The 27,854-nt window shown below is 35.3% G+C and overlaps 5 protein-coding genes across 6 annotated transcripts in view; 1 reads left to right on the top strand and 4 right to left on the bottom strand.

Moving 5' to 3' along the window:
• LOC131842522 (protein prickle-like) overlaps positions 1–27,854 on the bottom strand; it is a 583,535-nt gene that overhangs the window by 356,178 nt on the left and 199,503 nt on the right. The window lies entirely within an intron of this gene.
• On the top strand, positions 8–4,964 carry LOC131842602 (general odorant-binding protein 1-like). Its single transcript, XM_059191181.1, has 4 exons — positions 8–25; positions 2,935–3,009; positions 3,957–4,140; positions 4,783–4,964. The coding sequence occupies exons 1-4, from the start codon at positions 14–16 to the stop codon at positions 4,962–4,964; spliced, it is 453 nt and encodes a 150-aa protein (XP_059047164.1). The 5' UTR covers positions 8–13.
• On the bottom strand, positions 10,626–12,995 carry LOC131842591 (general odorant-binding protein 1-like). Its single transcript, XM_059191171.1, has 3 exons — positions 12,852–12,995; positions 11,604–11,784; positions 10,626–10,807 (listed from the first exon to the last, which is right to left on the bottom strand). Exons 1-3 carry the CDS (start codon positions 12,978–12,980, stop codon positions 10,626–10,628), a joined length of 492 nt encoding a protein of 163 aa, XP_059047154.1. The 5' UTR covers positions 12,981–12,995.
• Positions 20,037–22,008, bottom strand: LOC131842580 (pheromone-binding protein-like). Its single transcript, XM_059191161.1, has 3 exons — positions 21,874–22,008; positions 21,294–21,474; positions 20,037–20,218 (listed from the first exon to the last, which is right to left on the bottom strand). Exons 1-3 carry the CDS (start codon positions 22,006–22,008, stop codon positions 20,037–20,039), a joined length of 498 nt encoding a protein of 165 aa, XP_059047144.1.
• Positions 23,834–26,760, bottom strand: LOC131842612 (general odorant-binding protein 2-like). Its single transcript, XM_059191193.1, has 3 exons — positions 26,504–26,760; positions 25,355–25,535; positions 23,834–24,032 (listed from the first exon to the last, which is right to left on the bottom strand). Exons 1-3 carry the CDS (start codon positions 26,636–26,638, stop codon positions 23,854–23,856), a joined length of 495 nt encoding a protein of 164 aa, XP_059047176.1. The 5' UTR covers positions 26,639–26,760; the 3' UTR covers positions 23,834–23,853.

The raw sequence follows: 27,854 nt of genomic DNA, 5'->3' as shown, positions 1-27,854 counted from the left end.
CGTAGCGATTTCTATGTTGATTATCGTATGCCTCTTACTAGTTATACTGTAGTTATTTATATAAAAAAAATCTATTCAAAAGAGCAACACACAAGTTTCTTACTCATTCTTCTTGTGATGAATCTGCGTTCCGAATGAGTTGTAGAATCAAAATATGGCTATTCAAAAGTGCTTGTAATGAGTTTATTTGAATATAGAATATTTCTATTTCTATAATCAACATTAAAACAAAGATATATGAAAATGTTGACGTACTACGTCTGTCAATGGACACGTGCAAACCTCGCCGAGTTAAAATAAAGCCATTTCAGCTAATGCCACACTAAACGCATGCCCGTGTTTCTTCGCTGTACTTTATTACGTGCATAATTGTTTCATATATTATTTATCGCAAATCCCTAGGATTAATACTGATTTGCAGTGGATACGAAGTACCATTTGTAGCGAAATGGGGTTGAAAAGCCGTATCTTTGTAGCTCATTTATATGTGTTAGAGTTCACATCAATATTGTAGAAAAAATCCGATATTTTAAAAATATATTAAAAGAAGGTAGTTTGTGTTTAGGGCTAATGAAGTACCCAATGTAAAGATTATTACAAATATTATTGATTTTTTTTTGTCGTAAGTACATATTATACATAGAAAACACCCAGATTTATACAAACAGTCAAACTCATGAATACAAATGTCTGTGCCGTGCGAGGAGTCGAACCCGCAACCATCGGATGTAAAGCGGTGTGCTAAACCACTAGACCATCGAAGTCGTCAACATGATGAATATGAGCACTATATTTATATTCATTCTCATAAACATGGGAATAACCAGGTCGTACTCCTCGCGCCAGAAATTTTGTATTTCTTGCATTATGTTGTCTTCCACATTCAGTTGAAGGCAATGCAAAACTTTGTACACCCTGTATATTTATAAAGGGTGTACAAAGTTTTGATTCACGTATTAACAAATATAAATATGAGGATAAAAAATAATTTAAGACAATTTAAGACTGTAAAACAGCGAGCGAAACGTCTCTATTCAGTTTATTTTATTGTAGTTTCTATAGAAATCCAGTAAAATAGAATTTTGTTTTTTTTTCTAATGCTGTTGGCCGCAGCTGACCTTTAGCTTCATCAAACGATAGGGGGTGTGTGCAGATGGCACTCCAAACCCGCGGGAGGACTTATAGAGCGGTTGAAGGCCAGCTCCCGTCTGACTGATATGACTTTAGTCTGAAGGCACTGTTAGGGGTACAAACCTCTCAGATCGTCGTTTTTTTTTAGGCCTACGGAGAAGGGAAACAATCATGGAGCGGCTGAAGGTAAACGGTTACCGCCCTGACGCCTGAAACACAAGTTTGAAGGCGCGTTGCCTCCAAACCTTCATCATCATCATCATCATCGCAGCAGACGTCCACTGCTGGACATAGGAAGGACTCCACGACGATCGGTCCATCGCTGATGGTCCAAACGGTTCCAGCGATCTTGACCAGATCGTCGACGCCTGAAGACGCAGCAGGGAGCTTCACATGCGTCTTCCTCCGTGCCTTAAACCTTTATATACCCTTCTTGAAAACCCCATGCTGTAGTCTCTCGAGAATCTGAAATGTATTAGAAATGGGTTTATCCTGGTCTTAGTTGGGCCTGGGGGGAAGCTGCAAGTAGTGAAGGTGAGTGTTAATGCATTCTAAAATCCTTTTAAACCTACACCCGTGTCACAAGTCGCTACTTGGGGTTTCCCTTGAGGTAGCCGGCTTCAAAGTCTAATTTGTTTTTTAATTAGTGCTTCTTACATATGTATAGCAAGTGTAATTGCGCATAATATGTGTATTCGTCATATGCGCGTTGCCGCCCCTTAAGAAACCTTAATGTACCCTTCTTGCAGTATGTGTGTCTCTGGAGAAAATCTTTCTTTGGCAGGTAGTTCATTCAACAATCTAAGTGTACGCGGGAGGAAGCTTTGATCGGAAGGACAGACTTTGATACGTTTTAATGAACGTATGTCTCTAGCAAAGTGTTAAGAGCAAGATTATTGGTTACAAACATATTATTATGTCATGTCTGCATTGTTTAGCGTGTCCGGAACATGAAGCGACCAATAACTCTGCAGTATCACACTATTATTACAGCTTCATTCATAAATATATGTAACTCAAAGGTAACTGACTAATATAGTGATCTATCAACGCACAGCCCAAACCACTGGACGGATCGGGATGAAATTTGGCATGCAAGTAGTTGTTATGACGTAGGCAATCGCTAAGAAAGGATTTTGATTAATTATACCCCCAAGGGGATAAAATAGGGGATGAAACATTGTCAATTTTATACCAATCGGGCTGAGACTTTGCATGCATAAAGGTAATATGACGTAGGCATCCCCTAAGAAAGGATTTTGATAAATTCCACCCCTAAGGGGATAAAAGGTTGTATAAATCTTCTTAGATTTTCGACTGATTGAACTGAAATTAAAGATTGGAGCTACTATGAAGACTTTCGCTTAAATAGAATTTTGATAAATTCAACCCCCATGGGGTAAAATAAGGGATGATACAGGATGTAAATGTATTAGTTTGAACCTATCAGTACCTAATGGAACGAATAAATTCAGACGAACAAAATAATGTTTAGTTCTTTAGGCTACTTTTATTTTAGAAAAATAAAGTTACAATCCACGCGGACGAGGTCGCGGAATCAGCTAGTCATTCATAAAACTAATTAATGAAAAAGTTGGTTTAAACATTCAATTACAACATCCGATTATGAATTACAACGTACAATTAAAACAACCTACCATTTCGATAATTACTACCAAAGTTACCATAAAAAGTGGTAGAATCGTAGTTTGGTAGTTACACAAAATGGCGACGTGCGACAAATTGGATGGGATAGTTAGAATTGTTTTTTATTTAATGTGCTTATTATTTATCGTGCGTAAGGTGAATTCATCAGCTGAGGTGATGAAGAAATTGAGCATTACCTTCGCTAAAGAAGTGGATGTATGTCAGAAAGAGGTAAGATCTTTTTCATGATCATGATTCTTTAATTGAATTAGTGCTAATAATAATAATAATAATCTCAGGACAATTCACACAGCGCCATCTAGACCCAAGTTAAGCTAGCTAAAGCTTGTGTTATGGGTCCTAGACAACTGATACAAATACATAGATAATTGTTTTTTTTCCCTAAATACATACATATTATACATAGAAAATACCCAGACCGATACAAACAATCATACTCATGAATACAAATGTTTGTGCCGTGCGAGGAATAGGTAGTTTGTATTCACACACTTAAACTTAAATTGTAAAGTAAGAATAAAATTATTTAAAAGAGCAACACGCAAGTCTCTTGCTCGTTCTTCTTGTGATGAGACAGCTTTCCGAATGAGCGGTAGATTAAAAAAAATGTGATGACTATTCAAAAGTGCTTCAATGTAAGTTTAATTGAATAAATGATTTTCTATTCTATTCATCTGTTTCCATGAAATAAGAATTGAAAATAGTATTAATAGTTACATAGTATAAAACAAAGTCGCTGTCGCTGTCTGTCCGTCAATATGTATGCTTAAATCTTTAAAACTACGCAACGGATTTTGAAGCGGTTTTTTTAACAGATAGAGTGATTCAAGAGGAAGGTTTATATGTATAATACATATATAATACAAAGTGTGATATAAGTGTGCGAAATTTCATACTCAACCGTCTGCGCAACTTTCTTAAAAAGGTACTAAGTATTTGTTTTTGGTATTGATATAATGTTGTAGTAATAAGAAAACAGACTAGGTCGACGAAGAAAATATATTAGTATAGACATATTAGAATAGAATGAAGAAATTGAAGTATCAAAAACAAGAATGTAATATAAAAAGAACTATAAATTCAAATACAAATTTAGAATATAAAACATTTCTTCATTAACCAGTTACAACATATAGTAATAAAAAAAAATCCTTCAGCTGAACGTGGGAGACAACATAATGCAAGAAATGCAGAACTTCTGGCGCGAGGAGTACGACCTGGTGCACAGGGACACCGGCTGCATGATACTGTGCATGGCTTCCAAACACAACCTGCTGGTGATAGCTGATGAGAAGATACATCATCAGAACGCTCACGAGTTCGCGAAAGCTCACGGCGCTGGTAAGAGCTCATTGATGATTGTGTTCTTGTCTGTCACAATATTTATTAGACATTAGAATGTTCTCCATACAAAAATCTATACATATCAATAAAATTGGAGTGTCTGTTTGTAATATTGAAATAACCATTTTCTACTGCCTACAGGCTTATTAATACGGTACATAACCCAAAATATTTCTCTTAATGTTTGTCTGGTTGTCTGTCTGTTTGTTTCGGCTAATCTCTGAAATAGCTGGACCAATTTTGACGGGACTTTTTTTGGCAGGTAGCTGATGTACAGCAACCTGCCAAAAAAAGTCCCTTCAATTTTATTTATATATATAAAAATAAAATTAACCTAAGTTAATGCTTATTACATCAGCTACTTGTTAAAAAAAAGTCCCGTCAAAATCGGTCCAGTCATTTCAGAGATTAGCCGAAACAAACAGACGGACAGACATACAAAAATATCAAAAAATGTTATTTTGGTGTATGTACCGTATTTATATTCATATGCATGCAGTAAAAAACGGTTATTTCAATGTTACAAACAGACACTCCAATTTTACTTATATGTATAGATTACACACTACCTAGATGATGATAAACCCGTGCAAAGCCGGGGCGGATGAACAGTATATAACTATAAAATGAACTTTACAGATGACGAGATGGCCACACAACTGGTCAATATATTACACGACTGTGAGAAACAATATCCACCACAAGATGACGTCTGCTTACGGAGTCTAGCGGTCGCTAAGTGCTTCCGAACCAAGATACACAGCCTCAAATGGGCACCGTCGATGGAGGAGCTCCTGGCGGAGATCATGACGGAAATGTGAACTGCGGAGAATTAAATCACAAGACCCACTTGATGGAAAGTGGTAACCGTCATGTATAGACTTGGATAGTACCAAAAAATCTTAGAATATATTGCGAATTTTGGTTTGATGACTAAATGATTTAATAATTGGATGAATTTGCCAGATGTAGTCAGATTATAATTTTATGGACGCTGATCTGAAATAGAATTCATTGACTGCACTATGCAATAAAGTAGCATATAGTAATAATACACTGTTAATGAGTCATACTACATATCACACTAAATGAGGTAGGAAGCAGAAATAATATTATACTGAGATAGGTCCCGGGCATTCAAATATCGAAGGCAATGAAAATGCCGACCATCTGGCAAAGTTAGGGGCAAAAACCATCCAACTGGGCCCCGAACCCATCTGTGGTGTACCTCGTTGCCTAAAACTGGGACATCTCAAATTAATAACCAAATGAGATGCACTGAATCACTGGCAAGAAATGCCAGGATTGACACATTCAAAAGCCCCAATATCGGGCTACTCGAACAAATACTCCAATAGACTACTGCTATTGAGTAAAAACAACATATGTATGATGACTAGGGCCCTCACAGGACACTGCAAATTAAACAAGCATATGGCCACACTAGGCCTATGCACGACAAGAATCTGCAGATTCTGCTAAACTGAAGAGGAAACGCCGCGCCGCTACACATCCTATGTGGTTGTAGCCCACTTATGCATAAACGAAATATCTCCTTTGGAAAGTTTACACTCTTTCCCGAGGAGGTAAAAACCATCGCTCCTAAGAATATCCTTCAATTCTTGTCCCTGACGGGTCTAGGCAGCGAACTTTGAAATAGGGCGAGCACAATAGGTCTATGTAGGTCGCAATGGTACAGGTGCTATAAACATCTGACAATAGCCCAAACAACCCAATAAAAATATATATATATATATTCATTGTCAATGAATTAGACACTGTCAATGAATTAAATATTGACAATGAATTATATACTGTTAATGAATTAAACACTGTCAACTAATTATATTTCGGATCACCGTGAAGTTTTTTTTATTGGGTTGTTTGAGCTATTGTCAGGTGACTGTAGCACCTATAGCACTGCGACCTACATAGATCTATTGTGCTCGCTCTTTATCAGAGTTCGCTACCTAGACCCGTCAGGGACAAGAATTGAAGGATATTCTTAGGAGCGATGGTTTTTATCTCCTCAGGAAAAAGCGTAAACTTTTCAATGGAGATATTTCGTTTATGCATGAAGCAAAATATTTATATCCTTCAGCATTTCATTATTTGAAGCACCAGCGACGACCGTGCTTTGTAATAGTTTAAAGTTTTAGTTCAAAGGGCGAGGTATGGCAGTGAAATTACAAGGTATGAAAGCATGAAAGTTAATTCCTCAGGAATGGGATTGTATGAGAGGTATATACCATTCATAGGGTAATGAGATCTAGTACTATTCATGGATAAAGACGACAGTTACCACTAATCAGATATACCCTCAGCATTTTTGATGTTACTGTTAAATATTTATTATTTATACATAATTGGTGATGGGTTAATTATAATGTTTTTTAGCATAAGTCACAGTAAAGTATGTACATCTCTGCTATAATATGTCTACATGCCTGGAATGAAGTTATAGTATTTTATAGTACAGTAAATACTTATTCATAATATTGTCAGGGTACGAGGTGATCTATTATAAATTACAACACTGTTACTATACTTATTTTTTTTGTTTTATTTCTATATAAAGCTTTGAGTAAGTAAGAAAAAATGCCACAAAAAACTTGAGATTCATAAGCGGATAAAATCTAAATATATATAACTCAAAGGTGACTGACATAGTGATCTATCAACGCACAGCCCACACCACTGGACGGATCGGGCTGAAATTTGGCATGCAGGTGGATGTTAGACGTAGGCATCCGCTAAGAAAGGATTTTGATTAATTCTACCCCCAACGGGATAAAATAGGGGATGAAATTTTGTATAAAATTTTGTCAATTTTAACCGATCGGGCTGAGACTTTGCATGCATAAAACTACTATGACGTAGACATCCCCTAAGAAAGGATTTTGATAAAATCCATCCCTAACGGGATAAATTAACGCGAGCGAAGGTGCGAGCAAAAGCTAGAATCCTATATGAAAAAATTTCTGAATTTATTTGAAATTGAAATAATCTTTATTAAAACAAACTTAATATTGCTTATATTAAGTTTATTTGATAAGGATATAAGATAAAGATTGTTTCTATCTTTACCTATCTTTTGAATAGTTTTTTTTGTTTCTGCAAAGTCATACGCGAAGCTTTGTTAAAAATTCATCACCAGTAGAATGACCAAGAATATTGCGTGTTGATCTTATAAAATTAATTTAATTATTGTTAGGAATTATGTAATACTAGCTACTCGCCCCGACTTCGCACGGGTGTACATGTACATGTATTATACATATAAACCGGAAGGTTTTTCTTGAATCACTGTATCTGTTAAAAAAACCGCTTCAAAATACGTTGTGACAATAATATTTCGCTAAAAGTATCAATAAAGAGGGGCCATTTTACAATTCCCGACACGTTCGAAATGGGATAAACAATAAAACTAAATAAACACACGCAGGTGCTCCGGATTGCGGGGAAGATTCAAATGCACCAAATCTGTTTATCTGCCATTTATTTTCAATTTATGTGTGTATGAATATAAGTGGAAATTGGTAATTCACGTAAATTATATGATTCATTCGTTCATAATTCAAGAGTTGCGCTTTCATCGGTGTAATTGCAGGTTTTATAAACAACTAGTGACCCCGGCTTCGTCCGCGTGGAGTAGTGTCCTTCATTACATAGTATAAAACAAAGTAGCTGTCACTGTCTGTCCATATGTATGCTTAAATCTTTAAAACTACGCAACAGATTTTGATGCGGTTTTTTTTAATAGATAGAGTGATTCCAGAGGAAGGTTTATATGTATAATAGATGTGCACCCGGGTGAAGCCGGGGCGAGTAGCTAGTGATGAAATAAAGAATATTCAATAATCTAACCTAACAAAGGAAAGGGAAAAGTTTCATCGTTCTACCTTAAAAAATGACGCATTTCTAAATAAAGTTACATCCCCTATGTTATTTTACCCCCTAAACATACTTTGAATGTCGCATTTATTAGAATAGAAAATAATTTATTCAAATAAACTTAATTTAAGCGCTTTTGAATAGTCATAACATGTTTTTTTATCTACCACTCGTTCGGAAAGCTGTCTCATCACAAGAAGAACGAGCAAGAAACTTGTGTATTGCTCTTTTAAATAATCCTTGTAAGTTTACATTTACAAGTCGAAACGTGTGAATACAAACCACCAACTAGCACAAATTTTTTTGGGTCAAACATAAATATACAATAAGATTAAATCAGTCGTAGTGATAAGAGCAAGCCAGTCCGTACAAGCAGCTCCCGTTCACGAGTATGACGGATGAGCCAGCCATCACTGCGCTCGACCATATTTTAGGGAGCCCAATGACCCGGCCCACCACGCCGCCACAAGTCTGGACATTTTAGTGAGCATGACTATTCAAAACACTAGACCACGTCAAAGCTACTCACAATTGCCATCTGATAGTTATAGTATTCACATTTTACATAAGAATGCATGCGGCAATTAATACAAAAACCGCTACGCTTTCATATTTCTAAAATCAATCAATTAAATCAAGAAAGCAATGAGAAAATTAAATTATAAAGGATAGTCTTTGTCTCGAGACGTCTTATAGACACACAAGTCCAAATAACATGCATTTTTGTATATGTTAATGCGGTTACCTGGGGATATGTATCCCGAGAGATATTTTCCTTCGACAAGACTGCCATCACAGATCACGGGCAATACGGGCACGGAGATATAATGGAATGGTGCTCTCGTCTGCGTTACCGGTTTACGCTGGCGGGGCACCAGTGAAAGATGATAAGGTCAGCCCAGTTAGTACGTCGTGACAAATTCTCCTAGAACTTAACGGAAGTCGCGAGTACATTCATAGTTGTTTATGCACTGAATGTTCATTTAATGTTAGACATAGACACCTATATGAAAATACATTGTAAATAAACTGGCTTTAAAAAAAAAGTAATTCAATTGAGTTTCTTGCCAGTTCTTCTCAATTGGATCTATATAACGAACTGGACGGTAGGGACAAAATAAAATTAGAATGTAAAAATTTGACGTTCATAAGCGGCTGAAGTATCCTACATGAATAAATGATTTTTGAATTTTGAATTTTTTTGAACATTACTATATACTATATATATACATATATATTACTTATTAATGTTTTATGACCTGTTAGTATTAATTTGCAATAGACAGAAGCCACTATCAGTGCATCAGAGTTCTATTGAATGTGTGTTCTATTAAGTGAGTCCCGGAGTTGCATGCTGAATAGGATCTTGATGCTGTCGATTGTGCTGTCTAATACGATAAGAATTATGACGCAATTAACAGTTACGCTGCTGTTACCGTCAAATGGACTGCTATATTGTCGACAAGTAATAATAATAATCTCAGGACAATTCACACAGCGCCATCTAGTCCCAAGTTAAGCTAGCTAAAGCTTGTGTTATGGGTACTAGATTACTGATACAAATACATAGATAATTTTTTTTCGTAAATACATACATATTATACAAAGAAAACACCCGGAAAACACCCCAATACAAACAATCATACTCATGGATACAAATGTTTGTGCCGTGCGAGGAATAGAACCCGCGACCATCGGATAGTAAAGCGATATGCTAACCACTAGACCACTGAGGCTATCTTCTATAATATATACATAGGTGAGTTTCCTATCAGTTCTTCTCAACTGAAACTGTCGCTTGAATTTGCATGAATGTAAAGTTCTTGGATTTTTCACTGAACTATCTCAGTATTATACTGAAATGATAAATATAATATAGTATAATATATTGTAATATCATATAACATTTATTATATTTATAAATATCGTATACAATGAATGAAATTACAATTAAAAATATATATATATATTATTTGATTTATATTCATAATAAGCGGTTATCCGCGACTTCGTTCGCGTGGAAACTGTTTTTTTAATTAAAATAAATAAAAGTTCTTAAATAAAAGTAGCCTAACGTATTCATTATAACATTAGCTAACTGCGAGTGAAAGTCCCGTCAAAATTGGTCCAGCCGTTTCAGATATTAATAACAAACAGACAGGTAAAGAAAATTTTAAATTACTTTTTGATGTAAGTACCATATATCTGGATCTGAGTGTTCTTTATGTATTAAAAAAAGAGATCTAAGTATTTATATCAGTTGTCTAGTACCCAGAACACAAGCCATACTTACCGTGACACTAGATGGCGCTGTGTTAATTGTCCAGGGTTATTTATTAATTTATTTACATATTTTCATATACATTTTGTAAAAAACTGTAAATTGAAATTACAAACATACACTTCAATTTTATATATTTGCATAGATTATTATTACAATAATAAAAAAAAAAAATACACTCTACACTATCACTCTGAAGTTACAAATACAAAATTTCATTGTAAAACAATATAACATTTTAAAAATCTGAAATCAAGTTCAGACGATGCTGGGGATATATCATGTTGCTGAATTGCAGTAGCTTCTTTCACAAATCCGTAAGGATCTCGGTGATGAGGACATCCGCTTTTGGAGACCAGTCAAGACCTCTTATGTCGTTTCGGAAGCATTTCGCCACCTCCAGGGTCCGTGCACACTCGTCTTCTACAGCCAGAGACTGCTTCTCGCATTCGTGAAGCATGTTCACTAATTTGACTGCGACATCTTCCGCTACAATAGTAATAATAATAATTCAGCATAGCATTTTTTTTATTTCGTTATTTGGGCTATTGTCAGGTGCATGGACCTGTAGCACTACACCTACATAGATCTATTGTGCTCGCCCTATTCAGAGTTCGCTACCTAAACCCGTCAGGGACAAGAATTGAAGGACATTCTTAGGAGCGATGGTTTTTATCTCCTCAAGATAGAGTGTAAACTTTCCAAAAGAGATATTTCGTTTATGCATGAGTGGGCTACAACCACATAGGATGTGTAGTGGCGTTTCCTCTTCAGTTTGGCAAAATCTGCAGATTTTTGTTGCGCTTAGGCCTAAGTTTTGCATAGCATAGTACGGTATAAAAAATATAAAAGAACTTATATTGCACATCTAATGATGCTATGTAAGGGGGAAGGGAATTGTTCGCAATATGGACTAATAACCATATTGATGGCAATGTACCATGTCAGGTTGAATTACACGCGGTTTCACTTGGAAACCATCGTGGTAAATTACCATTTGACAAAAGAGCTAACTGACATAACTTCATGCTCATATTATCCTCTACTGGTGCCTAGTAAACTGTAACTGTCTAGTAATAAACTGTTAGCGCAGGTATGCATGGTGCAAAATCCATTATCATCCATAAAAAAACCAAAAAATTGCGCTACAAGCTAAAAGGGCCTTCAGTTATTCCACATATTTGTACAGTACACAAAGTCATTTCATATATACATGATTTTGATTATGTGAAGATAAGAAACAAAATACCAAACAACGCAAAATTTTATCCAAAACTGAACATACCAGCTCCATGTTGCATGGCGAAATCCTGCGCGCTGCCATGATGCAAACGTCCAGACGTATCTATCAAGTTTAACTTTCTGCTCATACATAGAATAATACAGCCAGTTTCTCTGTTCAGTAACTCGTATTCTTGCTTCCAAAAATGATACAAGTCAGATACGATATTATCGGAGAGGTTTAGCTAAAAACACATGTATAGATAGATAGATAGATAAAGTTAGTTATTCATCAATTATAGATAAATAGCATATATGAGATAAAGAAAAATATATGAAGAATTAAAAGAAACGTGCCGCAACGGTGAATAGGCAACCAACTCAGCATATAGCTACAGATAAATTTGCTGATATTCTGTTGTGTTTTATATTGCTGTTCACACAGTTATATTTATATTGATACAATTACATAGATTGTACACATGGATTATTTTACAAATGTTTGTGCCGTGCGAGGAATTTTCTAAATTACATTTATAAGTAGTAATATTAGAGAGTCAGGGCTCTACCTAAGTCCCCACTGAAACGATATCTATACATATAAATATAATTGGAGTGTCTGTTTGTAATATTGAAGTAACCGTTTCTTACTGCATGCATATGAATATAAATACGGAACACACACCAAAAAACCACTTTTTAAAATTTTTGTGTCTGTCTGTTTGTTCCGGCTAATCTCTGAAATGTCTGGGCCGATTTTGACGGGACTTTTTTTGGCAGGTAGCTAATGTAATAAGTAGTAACTTAGGCTACTTTTATTTTAGAAACATTATTTTATTTTAGAAATATAAAGTATAATTCCACGCGGACGAAGTCGCGGGTACAGCTAGTCTATACATATAAATAAAATTGGAATGTTTGTAATATTGAAATAACCGTTTTTTACCTCATGGTATGAATATACATTACGGTACAAAACACCTTAATATCATTTTTTACAATATTTTCTGTCTGTCAGTCTGTCTGTTTGTTTCGGCTAAACTCTGAAATGGCTAGACCTATTTTGACGGGACTTTTATTGGCAGCTGATGTAATATGGAGTAACTTAGGCTACTTTTATTTTAGAAAAATAAAGTTAAATTCCACGCGGACGAAGTCGCGGGTACAGATAGTACATAATATACACAGAAAACATCCAGACCGATACAAACAATCTCATAAATACTAATATTTGCAACATACATGGAATCGCACCTGCTACCATCGGTAGCGGTTTAGCCACTACACCACCAAGACCGTCAAATATATATACCTCATGTTTGCAGTCGTCCAAAGTCTTAAGAAATCCAGCTGTTATATACTTCATGACCTCACTCGAAGGTGCTGCATCTCTCACGACAATTATAACCAAGACCAGACCAATAAAAACCGCTCTCGCCATATCTAGTTGCAATGTTCTTGCAAAAAGTGTCAGAACATGCCACGGGCCCACTTAAATACAGCTTCACTACATCGTAATGGTATTTAATTGTCACTTCATTTGTTGGTGGTCATTAAATTTGTGATCCTCCTTTTAATCGCTGGGTATTTGATCAACTATGGGGTTACTAATAACGGTTCTAACGTCTATAGTGCATAACATGCACGTAGCGTAGAAAAATAACGTAATCTATTATCAGATACATCTAAAGCTGCACTAGCAGGCTCCTACGAGATTTGGACAGAGAGCGGTGAAGGCGAGAAAATCACGAGCGATTTAATAGAAAGGCTGCACTATCAGGTTCCTACTGGATTTGGCTAGACAAGGAGAGCAAAAAAGAAACATGAGGTTAAAAAAAAGTAATTTATTATCACAAGAAGAGAGAAAATCACGTAGCTGATTTAATAGAACGAAGGAAAAATTATTGCCCTGTGTATCTAAAGCTGCACTATCAGGTTCCTACTGGATTTGGCTAGACAAGGAGAGAAAAAAAGAAACAAGAGGTAGAAAAAAAGTAATCTATTTATTATCAGATACATCTAAAGCTGCACTAGCAGGCTCCTACGAGATTTGGACAGAGAGAGAATCATGAGCGGTGAAGGCGAGTGTGACGGCACAAGAAGCACGTAGCTGATTTAATAGAACGAAAGAAAAATTATTGCCCTATGTATCTAAAGCTGCACTATCAGGTTCCTACTGGATTTGGCTAGACAAGTATGAAAAAAAGGAACACGAGGTTAAAAAAAAGTAATTTATTATCACCTACATGTAAAGCTGCACTAGTAAGTTCCTACGAGATTTGGACAGGGAGAGAATCACGAGCGGTGAAGGCGAGTGTGACGGCACAAGAAGCACGTAGCTGATTTAATAGAACGAAAGAAAAATTATTGCCCTGTGTATCTAAAGCTGCACTATCAGGTTCCTACTGGATTTGGCTAGACAAGGAGAGAAAAAAAGAAACACGAGGTAGAAAAAAAGTAATCTATTATCAGATACATCTAAAGCTGCACTAGCAGGCTCCTACGAGATTTGGACAGGGAGAGAATCACGAGCGGTGAAGGCGAGTGTGACGGCACAAGAAGCACGTAGCTGATTTAATAGAACGAAAGAAAAATTATTGCCCTGTGTATCTAAAGCTGCACTATCAGGTTCCTACTGGATTTGGCTAGACAAGGAGAGAAAAAAAGAAACACGAGGTAGAAAAAAAGTAATTTCTTATCACATACATCTAAAGCTACACTAGCAGGCTCCTACGAGATTTGGACAGGGAGAGAATCACGAGCGGTGAAGGCGAGTGTGACGGCACAAGAAGCACGTAGCTGATTTAATAGAACGAAAGAAAAGTTATTGCCCTGTGTATCTAAAGCTGCACTATCAGGTTCCTACTGGATTTGGCTAGACAAGGAGAGAAAAAAAGAAACACGAGGTAGAAAAAAAGTAATTTCTTATCACATACATCTAAAGCTACACTAGCAGGCTCCTACGAGATTTGGACAGGGAGAGAATCACGAGCGGTGAAGGCGAGTGTGACGGCACAAGAAGCACGTAGCTGATTTAATAGAACGAAAGAAAAATTATTGCCATGTGTATCTAAAGCTGCATTATCAGGTTCCTACTGGATTTGGCTAGACAAGGAGAGAAAAAAAGAAACACGAGGTAGAAAAAAAGTAATTTATTATCACATACATCTAAAGCTGCACTAGTAAGCTCCTACGAAATTTGGACAGGGAGAGAATCACGAGCGGTGAAGGCGAGTGTGACGGCACAAGAAGCACGTAGCTGATTTAATAGAACGAAGAAAAAATTATTGCCATGTGTATCTAAAGGTGCATTATCAGGTTCCTACTGGATTTGGCTAGACAAGGAGAGAAAAAAAGAAACACGAGGTTAAAAAAAAGTAATTTATTATCACATACATCTAAAACTGTACTAGCAGGCTCCTACGAAATTTGGACAGGGAGAGAATCACGAGCGGTGAAGGCGAGTGTTGACCGCATAAGAAGCACGTAGCTGATTTAATAGAACGAAGAAAATATTATTGCCCTGTGTATCTAAACCTGCATTATCAGGTTCCTACTAGATTTGGCTAGACAAGGAGAGAAAAAAAGAAACACGAGGTAGAAAAAAAGTAATCTATTATCAGATACATCTAAAGCTGCACTAGCAGGCTCCTACGAGATTTGGACAGGGAGAGAATCACGAGCGGTGAAGGCGAGTGTGACGGCACAAGAAGCACGTAGCTGATTTAATAGAACGAAAGAAAAATTATTGCCCTGTGTATCTAAAGCTGCACTATCAGGTTCCTATTGGATTTGGCTAGACAGGGAGAGAAAAAAAGAAACAAGAGGTAGAAAAAAAGTAATTTCTTATCACATACATCTAAAGCTACACTAGCAGGCTCCTACGAGATTTGGCCAACCATTAGCTGATAATGATTGTAATACTAGAAGGCATCATTTACACGCACGTCCTTGTAACCTGTAATGAATGTTACAAGTACATTTGAATTTAATAACCGAAGGATTAAAATTACATTTTTATTACCCGTAAATTTGAAAGAAAAGAATTTTATATTTTACTAGCAGTCCCGGCAAACGTTTTGCCTTAAAATAAAAAAAAAATTAGGGGTGGACTACACCTAACATTTAGAGGGATGAAAAATAGATGTTGGCCGATTCTCAGACCTACTCAATACGCTCACAAAATTTCATGAGAATCGGTCAAGCCAAGCAAATCAAGTTTCGGAGGAGTATGGGAACGAAAACTGTGACACAAGAATTTTATATCTAAGATTATGTAAAATATTCACTATATAATTATAAAATCCGCCATATATACATTTCATATGGAGTATAAGTAATTAGTGTAGTAGAGATACACGATCGAGAAAAAAATAGTAATTTATTATCACATACATCTTAACCTGCACTAGTAAGCTCCTACGAGATTGGACAGGGAGAGAATCACGAGCGGTGAAGGCGAGTGTTGACTTACGTCGACAAGAGGCCCCTAAAACATACACCCGGGTCGTAAGTCCCGGAAATTGATCGGTATTTCTCTCTACCATGCTTTGGACCCGGTAGAAGCACGGTGGATCCATGAAATGCTAAAAAATACCTCTCTCTCTAATAACATGAATTTATAAAATTACTAGCTGTACCCGCGTAAAATAGTGGCTTTGACCAAATAATTAGAATAGAATAGAAATAGAAATAGAAAATCATTTATTCAAATAAACTTAATTTAAGCACTTTTGAAGTCATAACAATTTGTTTTTTATCTACCACTCGTTCGGAAAGCTGTCACATCACAAGAAGAACGAGCAAGAAACTTGTGTGTTGCTCTTTTAAATAATCCTTGTAAGTTTACATTTAGAAGTTTATTTAGAAAATATTTAGCCATTTATTATATTTTATATTATTTATCTATCCCACTAAAAAGTTTCATCGTTCTAGCTTCAAAAAGAAAATTTCCATACAGAATTCTACACAATTCAATCAACAGCCTACAAAAAAGTACGTGAATTTATAAGGAGACAATGGATTGACCATAATCAGTTACGTGCGCATGCGCATACATAGCATGCGCGCTGCTTATACAAATGACATATTATATGTTTATTTATGACATATGAGCGTTTATATGTCGCATATCTAGTACAATGCTGGTGTAATTCAGAAATTTAAATATTTTGAAATTATACTTTAATAACACTGTTATAGAGTGGTTTTTCCAAAATTTGTAATTTTTGTGTTAAGCCAAGCCAAGCATAAGAAGAACTAAGGTAGTTAACTCTATAAAATCTTCTTATGCTTAGTCAACATTTCTAAAATCCCACAAGTAATCGCCACTCCTGTAAAGGCTCTTAAATTATTATTGCTAAGAAGAAATGCAGGCGTAAAATATGAAATATGTATTTCACTGCATATGGTGTTGACATGTTGTTCTTACTGATCTTTGAATTTAAAAACAGCTTCTTAAATCAATATTATTCTAGTTAATAAATAACTGTCAACTGCTTTAGTTATCTATTATTTTATCTTTTTTATTTTATTGAAATAGAAATAATCTTTATTCAAATGAACTCATTACAACTATAAAATGTTAACTTAGTATAAGAAAGTTAATATATTTTTCTATTATTAATATCTCTTATTAATATATTGTGATGATATTATGGTATATGAATATCTATTGTGATGATTTGGTAAGCAAAGGAACTTATTATGCTGGTGAATATAATAGAACGACGTTAGGTTTTAGGAAGGAATAGTATTTTTAATTAGTATCGATATCAGATAAAAGAAGAATCATAGTAACAGTACAATATTTTTCTATATAAATTAATAGATAGTAAAAAACATAAAGCATGATAGTGATGTAATCCCAGCCGATTTTGTCCAGGCCGATTTCGTCCAGGCCAACCGTCTTCAACTCCGGTTTTGCCATTGACGTGCTCGCATGTGACTTATGTAGCCTACTTTGTGTATAAAAATCCTCGCACATTGAGGACATGAGAAAATAAAACATAAAATATATACATATACTATAAAAAGGGGCGTTGTGAACAACTTCGTTTAATAAAAAATATTTTAACATATACGTACGTCATTTTAGTGTCATACAGCATTATTATTATTACTGTTTTTATTGAGAAATTATAATTATTAAAAAAAAAAGAGATACAGAGAATGTCATAGTAAAATGATTAAAAATAATTAAACCGAATCAAATCAAAATTCATTTATTTATGTCTGACAGTGCAGCCGCTTATGAATGTACATTTTTCTGTTGTAATATTTTTGCCCTGGCAATTTTCAATTGATAAATAAGGATTGTGACTTTAGAATACGTAAAATTTACATAAAAGTTTTATAATTAAATGTAACGGAAGAAATAGTAATTCAAACGCAAATATAATAATAAAAAATTAAAATAAAGTTTAAAGATCACAAATAGTGAATATAATATATATATAATAATCTCAGGACAATTCACACAGCGCCATCTAGACCCAAGTTAAGCTAGCTAAAGCTTGTTATGGGTACTAGATAACTGATACAAATATATAGATATTATTTTTTTTTCGAAAATATATACATATTACACATAGAAAATACCCAGACTGATACAAACAATCGTACTCATGAATACAAATGTTTGTTCCGTGCGAGGAATCGAACCCGCGACCATCGGACGTAAAGCGGTTTGCTAGACCGCTAGACCCCCGAGGTCGTTATATATAAAATTAATAAATAAGCTTTTTTTTATTGGGTTGTTTGGGCTATTGTCAGATGTTGTAGCACCTGTAGCACTGCGACCTACATAGATCTATTGTGCTCGCCCTTAATAAATAAGTTATAATAACAAGACTTGATATTAATGCCCGTCCGTCGGTAATAATATCTTACATTATAATTTTAATTTTTTCCCCTACCGTCCAGTTCAGTACATAGATCCAATTGAGAAGAACTGGCAAGAAACTCAATTGAATTACTTATTTTTTAAAAGCCAGTTTATTTACAATGTATATTTATATAATAATAATAATAATAATAATAATCTCAGTATACACAACGCCATCTATATAAGCTAGCTAAAGCTTGTGTTATGGGTACTAGATAACTGATACAAATACATAGATATATTTTTTTTTCGTAAATACATACATATTATACATAGAAAATACCCAGACCGATACAAACAATCATACTCGTGAATACAAATGTTTGTGCCGTGCGAGGAATCGAACTTGGATATAAAGCGGTGTGCTGGACCGCTGATCGTCGGTACCATATAGGTGTCTATGTCTAACATTAAATGAAAATCCCGTGCATGAACAACTATTGCCATGCACGCTGGTCTTATTGGAACAATTAGAAAGAAAGAATAGAAAGAAAATTGTTTATTTGGTACACAGCAAAAATAAAAATAATTTTAAATTTTAAGTTTTTTTTTTATAACACAGGGGACAAACGAGCATGCGGCTCACCTGATGGTAAGTGATTACCGCCGCCCATGAGCACCCGCAACACCAGGGGAATTGCAAGTACGTTGTCGGCCTTTTAAAAAGGAATAAGCTCTTTTCTTGAAGGTTTCAATATCGTATCGTTCGGAAATACCATTGCTGGAAGGTGATTCCATAATGTGGTTGTGCGAGGCAAAAAGTTTCTAGAAAACCGCACTGTGGAAGACCGCCATTCATCCAGATGATCAGGATGGTATTTCAGTTTCTGGCGGGTGGTACCACCATACCACCCGCCATAAACTGAAACTCAGCAGCTGGTATTAATCCGAACAATTCCTCAGAACACTCCCCGTGATATATGCGGTAGAAAATGCACAGAGATGCAATATCACGCCGCAAAGCCAATGGGTCGAGTCTGTCACATAGACGTTGATTACCAATAATTCTGGCTGCTCGGTTCTGAATGTTACATTATATAGGTTTATATTAATTAGATAGTACCAAATAGGTCTCTGCTCAGCATATGTCGTGACGGGGTGCCACGACGCTGGTATTCTGCGGATACCTTCATACATATAATAAATATAATACATACATACAATTAAATGTAATTGAACTAAAAACTCACTAAACGATTACTTGAATGACGAGCGTGCATGGCAATAGTTTTCATGTTCGGGATTTTCATTTAATGTTAGACATAGACACCTATATAAATACCTATGCATTGTAAATAAACTGGATTTAAAAAAAAAGTAATTCACTTGAGTTTCTTGCCAGTTCTCCTCAATTGGATATATACACCGAAATGGACGGATTAATTATAATGTAAAAACTTGACGTTCATAAGCGGCTAAAATATCCTACATGAATAAATTATTTTTGAATTTGAATTTGAATTTGAATTTATATAGTTTGGTCTGTACTAGAAATGTTTACAATCAGAAAAAGCAAAATTATACTACAACATGTCCCGTCCACCGTGTATCATTGTATATTTCGAACATTACATTGTTATTCAATTTTAACCCTTGTATCTTCGTATTTGGTTATAATTCTGCTAAAAGCTCTGCAACCACGAGGTCGGTGCTCGGTGCCCAGTTCAGCTTGTGTATTTCTGCTTTGAAACATTTGACTACGTCCAATACTTTCAAGCATTTATCATCGTTAGGTGGACCAGAGTTTTCACAATTGTGGATTATATCGATGAGCTGCTTCGCCATTGACTCATCTGAAGTTTTATTATTATTAGTGTTAATTTATATAGCAATTATGTCGGATTGTCCACTCCAGTGGTACTGGACATCATTACACTCTTGTGGACTCAGTGCATCTGGACGTGGACATTGACAGTGATTAAATTGAAATAACAAGGATATATATTGTAATTTACTAATACAATTTATAAGTTGTTTACTAATATAATATAAATGGATATCTGAAATAAATTAGACTAATTCATCATTAACTTGCCCATATTTCATTACTTGGGTGCGGCGCAGTATGTCATTCTCTTCCACTGGTCTCTATCGGTCGTCATATCTGAGCATACTCTTCTTTTATTCATATCATCTTTCACACAATCCATCCACATTTTCAGGGCGTCCTCTCCCTTTCCACCCATCCACGTTTATATTATACACTTTCATTAAGACATGATCCGCGTTCCTCCGCAGAACATGCCCCTACCAACTCAATCTATTACCTTGCAACTTGTCACTAACTGATTACACTAATTAAAAAATAAAATTTTAATTTATTTCTTTGAGAGACCTACCACCAGTAGCTTGGTTTTCAAATGTGTCTTTAGATTGCATTGCGGTTAGTATCTTGATATGACAGTTAAATTACAAGGTACTGGTACAGATACAGGATAGACAATTTAATTCTAAGGAATATTAGAATGATACACAAGCTGATGGTGTACCTGATAGAAAGCAGTAATGTCGCCTACAAACATGAACAGCACTACGGATCACGTTATCATATGACGCCAGTCAATGATGCATGCATTGGTTTACTGGAGGACTGAGATACCTCTTATCCTGTAATTCCACTGCCCAATATGTACCCTATAACCGAAACAGCTTAAAAAGCAAGTTGTTAGTAGGCTGAAATAGGTAAGACTGAAATTGATATAGGTGATATGCTGATAACTTTTTAAGGTCTCCCAATGGTATAACAAGAGCATCACAATGTTCGTGATACCTGTATACAGACAACCATTTTCCATCAACTAGATCAACTATCATACCAATAAAGAACATTTATATCACCATGCATACTCGTCTTTAAAATAAACTAACCAGCGCCGTGTTTCTTAGCAAACTCTTGTGCATTGCCGTGATGAAGATTTCCTTCTACATCCACGAGTTCCAACTTTGTTGAGAGGCACTGTATAGCACAGCCAGTGAGCCGATTCGTAATTTCATGTTCCTCCTTCCAGAAGTTATAGAAGTCCGTGTATATTGATTCCGGAAGATTTAACTGTACAAAGAAGTTAAAATGCAAATTTGAACCTAATGGTTTTAAAATTAAATCTGATTATTTGTCAATCATAATCTATGATCTTGTCAATGTTCCTCTATTTTATTATACTTTTTAATATACGCCTTTTCACACAATTACATCCTTTTCTTCTACAATTATTACCGTCCTTATCTTGGTACTATTTTTTAGGGTCAACATAATATTTCGTCTTCTTTATTGATGTATACTTAATACATTATATCTACTCGTTTATTACACTTCTTATTTTCTTACCGATCCTTCTCCTATTGCATAGACTAAGGAGACCACAACTCTAATATTGTATTGATTCCAGATCTCCACATATCAAGAATAAGCAGTACCTATTTTTTACCCAATTTTTAAATTGTCACATACCTCGCTTTTACATGTTTCCAAAGCTTTAGCGAAATTTATTGTGAGCTTCTTCATAATATCCTGTGATGCATTAGCACTTGAATCTATAGCCGTACTAACTATCGCTAATGCAAGTACTATCTTTAAACTGTACATTCTGACTTCTGTGTGTGCAATTTCGAGATTGTTGATGTTTATTTACTCCTTTGTTTTTTATAGTCTTCATGTTTTAATTGTTTGCTTTTAATTGTATGTTTACTCTAGAACGGAGGTCTGCACTTATCCAACTTAATTCGTCGAAGGCATCAATCACTTTGTCATCGTTAGAAGTTAATTGTTAGGAATTTAGTAGAATTATTAATGTGTGTATATTCAGGGCTAATACTGTATTACTTACGTTAGTTGACTCCAATAAATACAGTGTACATAAGTTAAAACTCTAACGGGTGCATAGACAATCGAGTCAAGAGACGAATCTAGACAGGTTATGCGCGAAATGAAAATGTGAGTAAAACAGATTATAACGCAATGATTAAAAATGAACTGACATTTTAATAAATTTTAACGCAAAAGTTTTTGAGTATGGATTTTTTTTTTAATTTTTGCAGACTTTCTCGCAAATCCTCCTGAACGAATTATTATGAAACTTTACAGTAATATGACTTATACATCGGAATAACACATAGCCTATAAATTTCATGCGGTAAAAATGCGGGAATAGCTACAGATATTAGTATAGGGCAGTTTGGGCAGCCTTACCTCACAAGTTTCGTATGATATAAACATTTATGTTCATCAGTATTGTTGTATGTATTTATAATACATAAGCTATTTCTTATAGTGGTTTAGTATCTATAGTAGAAGTTTGGCTTAGATTAAGAAGAACAAAAAAAATGTATGTGATCTAGTACCCTTAAGCAGAGCGCATAGCTTGGGACAAGTTGGCGCTGTGTAAGTTGTTGTGTAATTGTTATTATTATATCATTAACTTTATGTTACCCTAATTTCTCTGTATACCAAAAGAGTTTAGGGATAAAGATAATCGTGTACCTCGAAATTGTCCTCAATTTAGTCATTGCGTTTGACCTCTATGACCATCATTTTTCCTCATTTTTAACCAAGTCCAGAAAAGCATTACACTGTTCTCAATTCGGTTGTATTTTTATTTCTTAATATTTTTTAAGTAATTTAAGTGTTGTGTTGATCACGCTAGTAGTATATTTATAAAATTAAGTGGTTTACTCTATAATAGCTCCTTAGAGATAGCTTAGCAACTCGTGTTCGCTTGGAACGCTGTTATGTGTTTTCCGCTCTTTTGGATGGAGTAGAATCATGGACTCATAAAGAATTTATGTGTAAGTTAATTCGAGCATTCGAGATTGAAGATATCTAGATAGAGTGCGAAATGAGAGTGTACTAGTGTGTACCCATTTATAGATAAAAGACTTTGAAGACGCTGAAGTATTGCTATACTATAAAGCATAGAAAATTACAAGTTTCCGTGGAATATAAACTTTTGCAATAATAATTAAAAGAAAAATCCAAGGCCGACGAACATCGGGCAGGCGCTGCACGTCATAGCTAAAGAACTAAAGTCACTGGTTCGGGATTAGCACCAGATGTCTGTTCAGAACAGCGGTGGACAAAGTTCAGATCGCGAGGATGATCGCCAACCTCCAGTAGGAGACGGCGCATAAAGAAGAGGAATGTTTTCATTGTAATTTATAACTCCGTCATTTATTTGAAACTGTATATTCCTAGATTGGTCCCATTCTTTTTCAGTGTATTATAATTATAGCAAGGGCATTTAATACAAAAATAAAAATGCCAAACAACTAATTTAAACAAAAAGAAGTTATTTCATTTTATTATTCATTTATATACATAATCCTTAATTAATATCTGAGCAATGTTTGTTATTATAATTTCACCTTCCTCCAAATATATTTTAATGTGCAATACATCATACGAAGTTTCGCAGTTCAGTTTAATTTGGTCGTTTTAGTATCTCTCCATGACAGCTTCAATCATGGCGACCTCTGGTGCAATACCCTCCTTTCTTGCATCATTTCTGAAGCAAGCAGCAGTCTTCATGACTCGAGTGCAGTCATCCTCGACATCATCATATTTCTTCTCGCAATTGTGGATGAGTTCAACCATCTTAGCGGCTAATACATCGCCTGCAAGATAAGCGATACAATATCATTACTGAGGCTACAGAATAGAGTTTTTTAAGATTATATTAAGAGTGGGCCGTGTCACTCGGCTCCCTAAAATATGATAGCGTAGCGACTTTTGTATTGATTGCCGCATGCATTCTTATGTAAAGTGCGAATACTGTAAATACTATATAATAAATTTAAGTAGCTATGACGAGGTCGAGTAGAAGAGTAGTTATGCTCACTAAAATGTCCAGACATGTGGCGGCGTGGTCCGGGTCATTGGGCTCCCTAAAATATGGTCGAGCGCAGTGAACGCTGGCTCATCGGTCATACTCGTGAACAAGTGCTGCTTGTGGAGACTGGTCTGCTCTTGTCACTACGACTGATTTAATCTTATTGTGTTTTTATATTTGAGCCTAAATAAATTAGTGCTGGTTGGTAGTTTATATTCACACGTTTCGCCTTGTAAAATGTGAACTTACAAGGATTGTTTAAAAGAGCAACACACAAGTTTCGTGCTTATTGTTCTTGTAATGAGAGAGCATTACAAATAAGCGGTAGATTTAAAAAAAACGTTGACTATCCAAAAATGCTTAAATTAAGTTTATTTGAATAAATGATTTTCTATTCTATTCTGTTTCTTAATTGTCGGCAACGCAAACGTGAGAAGAAGAGTTTATTAAGGTTTCTTAAAGGTCAGCACCGCACGTTAAACCTCTGGTTATATGCGTTCATAGACTATGATAATCGTTTACCATTCTTGTACCACTTCGGTAGAACCGATGATATTTTGGAAGACTCATCCTATATAAGACGATCACACATGCCAGACTTTGCGGAAAGGTATAGACCAAGCACTACGAACATATAATCGGATCGTCGTTGTTCCCCTGGAAGAGCCGGGGGTAGATTCTCCCTTGTTGCAAATCGAAACAAAATTCACAAAAACAATGACGAAACAATATCGGATAGGACGTATGCTTGTCTGCCACCATAGTAGTATCTAAACATATAACTCAAAGATGACTGACTGACATAGTGATCTATCAACGCACAGCCCAAACCACTGGACGGATCGGGCTGAAATTTGGCATGCAGGTAGATGTTATGACGTAGGCATCCGCTAAGAAAGGATTTTGATAAATTCCACCCCTAAGGGGATAAAATGGGGTATGAAAATTTGTATAAATCTTCTTAGATTTTGTAGGCCCTAATTTTTTACACACGCTAAACGAAAGTAAAGCCGCAAAAACTACACCTAATTACTACTAGCGCGAGCGAAGCCAGCGGCCCTGAGCGGGCAAAAGCTAGTCCTAAATAAAATCTAAAAGAACCCTTACCATTAGGGAAACTCTTCACGTAATCATTCATGTTATCATGGTGGATCCTGGTGTCCTCTTTCAATAGCGAGAACTTATTGGACATACAGATCATAGCGCAGCCCAGCTCCCGGTGGACGATCTCGAAGTTATCACTCCAGAAGTGCTTGAATTCTTCCATGATTTCCGTAGTCAGACCAGACTGTGGCAAAATTACGTAACAATTTTGTTATAGCTAGATATGTTTCCTATAAAGTCTATGGTAACAATCTGCCTCATTTTGTATGCCTATTTTATTAAGTATTACAGTTGTGAAATTAATGAATATGGAATGCACAATAAGAAACTCGCTGGTAAAGCATAATGCTGAACAAGCTGTACCGTTTCGTTGATTTCGTACTTTAGCACACCACTTTACTTCCGATGGTCTCAAGTTCGATTCCTTGCGTACGAGTATGAATTCATGAGTATGATCATTTGTATCGGTCTAGATGTTTTCTACGTATATTATGTATGTATTTAATTGCAAAATAAAATTGAATCGAACTATAATAAGTTGTCTAATACCCATAACCCGCTTTGCTTATTTTGGGACTAGATGGCACTATGTGCATCCAAGAATATTATTATTATTATTGAGAATTTCTTAATTAATTCTTAAATGGAAGATATAATAGCATGCTTGTATGGGATATTAAAGGTATAATAATATGTAAGTAAGGTATACATATATCAGTGAATACTACGACGCTCATGTATAAAGTCACGAAGTCCTTTTTATCCTATTGGGTTGACAGCTAGTCTGCAATTCTATAATCTATAAAAGTAACTTGCAATTTAATTAAAATACATACTTAATAGACTCTTTTAAGAACATTCAAATAAGAAATATTTAATATAGATCAAGTTACAGAAAAGTATCTGAAACAATTACTATTCAATAAACAGTAGTATATTATAACCGAATATTTTTTTTATAGTAAGCGGCAAACGAGTATAGGGTCTGTTAGATGGTAGACGGTAACCGTATCCTTTGAATAGTGAATTTGTCACTCTAACAGACCTGATCGGCTAGTTCATTCTTTCATCTTCCACTGACACTCCACCAGCGTATACCGTTAGCGCAGGCGGGTGCATCATTCCATTGTCACCAATAATAAAAAAACTTACCTCTTGTCTGCACTCTTCAAGTGTTTTCCCATAATGTGCCGTAACGTGACTCATAACTTCAGCTGTACCCCTCACAGGATTACTGATGGAAGCCAATACAATAGCACCAAACAAGAAACAATAAGTTCCAACCATTTTCACTGCGTCTTCTTCGATGTCTTCACGAATATTGACAGTTTCTTCTAAAACTCCTCAATATATTATAGTCAAATTTTTTTGCACGCTAGAATATATTATTATCCACCCTCAAGTGTATTTATTTATAAAGTTCTCTATGAATTACTGCTTAAGGTTCAAATTGGTTTGACATGGATTGTAGACGCTGTAATGACATATAAAATAGCCCGTTTCAGCCCGTGCACTGAGTAATGCTAGGTTCTTAATTGAATTGGTCCTGCAAGTCATGTTCCACGAGGCCGTGATTACAGTTGGCTGTTGCCGTCAATAATTATATTATTGATAGCAACCTTCAATAGCGTATATGTATATATGTATATACTGGCTGACCCGGCGAATGTTGTTTAGTTACATAAATTAAAATCCCTATTAAAAATAGGGGTTGATTGTAGAATGTTAAATATTTAATGTTATATGTATTTTTAATGACGAAAATAATTGTTAAAAAAATTAAAAATATTTAGGGGTGGGTCATTAGTTATTGAGGGATGAAAATAGATGATGCTTCTCAGAGCTACACGATATGCACACAAAACTTCGTAAAAATCCGTAAAGTCGTTTCAGAGTTTGGTAACAAACACCGCGACACGAAAATTTCTTATATTACATATTAATACATATGATGACAATGATATAGTAAATATGAATTAATGATGATTTAAATTCAGTAATATATCTAGGCATAAATTCAATAATAATATCTAATTATTTACAAAAGGCATATAAAACCATATATAACAATTATTCGAAACACCCCATTTCTTGCTGTTATGGAAACTATCTATGTATATATATAGGGAAAAGCTCTGTCAATTAGATTTCTTGGGCTTCACTCGAGAAGCTTTCCAGTTTCACAGTAGGTTTCACAGTTCTAATTTATTTTAATTCACAACAAATGCGCGCGCGCGTCAAAGCCGCTGTACGGTCCGTTTGTTACTAGGTAAGGGAGGGGAACGAAAGGCGCGGGAACAGAAAACTAACGGACTCTAATATAATAATCTGTGCTTACGATGATACAGGGTAGATTTTGAACACTTGCAAAACATCATAATAAACTCTTTAATACCAATCTTCATAAATTACTTTTTGGTAATGTGTATTTCAATAAAATTATAAATATATAATGTTTTATAGCATTATTCAAGTTAATAGTTTTTAAATTATTGTTTTCAGT

The sequence above is a fragment of the Achroia grisella genome, unplaced genomic scaffold, assembly GCF_030625045.1.
Source record: "Achroia grisella isolate CSIRO2021 unplaced genomic scaffold, CSIRO_AGI_Agris_v1 utg1080, whole genome shotgun sequence".
Taxonomy (NCBI): domain Eukaryota; kingdom Metazoa; phylum Arthropoda; class Insecta; order Lepidoptera; family Pyralidae; genus Achroia; species Achroia grisella.
Note: the sequence above shows the minus strand (reverse complement) of the source record. Positions and strands in the feature narration are given on the sequence as shown.

Coding starts and splice junctions, on each gene's coding strand:
- LOC131842602 (XM_059191181.1), top strand. Junction 3,010..3,956: donor TGGATGTATGTCAGAAAGAG/GTAAGATCTTTT, acceptor AAAATCCTTCAG/CTGAACGTGGGAGACAACAT. Junction 4,141..4,782: donor CGCGAAAGCTCACGGCGCTG/GTAAGAGCTCAT, acceptor TGAACTTTACAG/ATGACGAGATGGCCACACAA.
- LOC131842591 (XM_059191171.1), bottom strand. CDS start 12,980: ATGGCGAGAGCGGTTTTTATTGGTCTGGTCTTGGTTATAATTGTCGTG. Junction 11,785..12,851: donor TGGACGACTGCAAACATGAG/GTATATATATTT, acceptor ATGTGTTTTTAG/CTAAACCTCTCCGATAATAT. Junction 10,808..11,603: donor CGCCATGCAACATGGAGCTG/GTATGTTCAGTT, acceptor TTACTATTGTAG/CGGAAGATGTCGCAGTCAAA.
- LOC131842580 (XM_059191161.1), bottom strand. CDS start 22,008: ATGTACAGTTTAAAGATAGTACTTGCATTAGCGATAGTTAGTACGGCT. Junction 21,475..21,873: donor TGGAAACATGTAAAAGCGAG/GTATGTGACAAT, acceptor TTCTTTGTACAG/TTAAATCTTCCGGAATCAAT. Junction 20,219..21,293: donor TGCTAAGAAACACGGCGCTG/GTTAGTTTATTT, acceptor ATAAAACTTCAG/ATGAGTCAATGGCGAAGCAG.
- LOC131842612 (XM_059191193.1), bottom strand. CDS start 26,638: ATGGTTGGAACTTATTGTTTCTTGTTTGGTGCTATTGTATTGGCTTCC. Junction 25,536..26,503: donor TTGAAGAGTGCAGACAAGAG/GTAAGTTTTTTT, acceptor ATTTTGCCACAG/TCTGGTCTGACTACGGAAAT. Junction 24,033..25,354: donor CGTGAAGAGTTTCCCTAATG/GTAAGGGTTCTT, acceptor CTTATCTTGCAG/GCGATGTATTAGCCGCTAAG.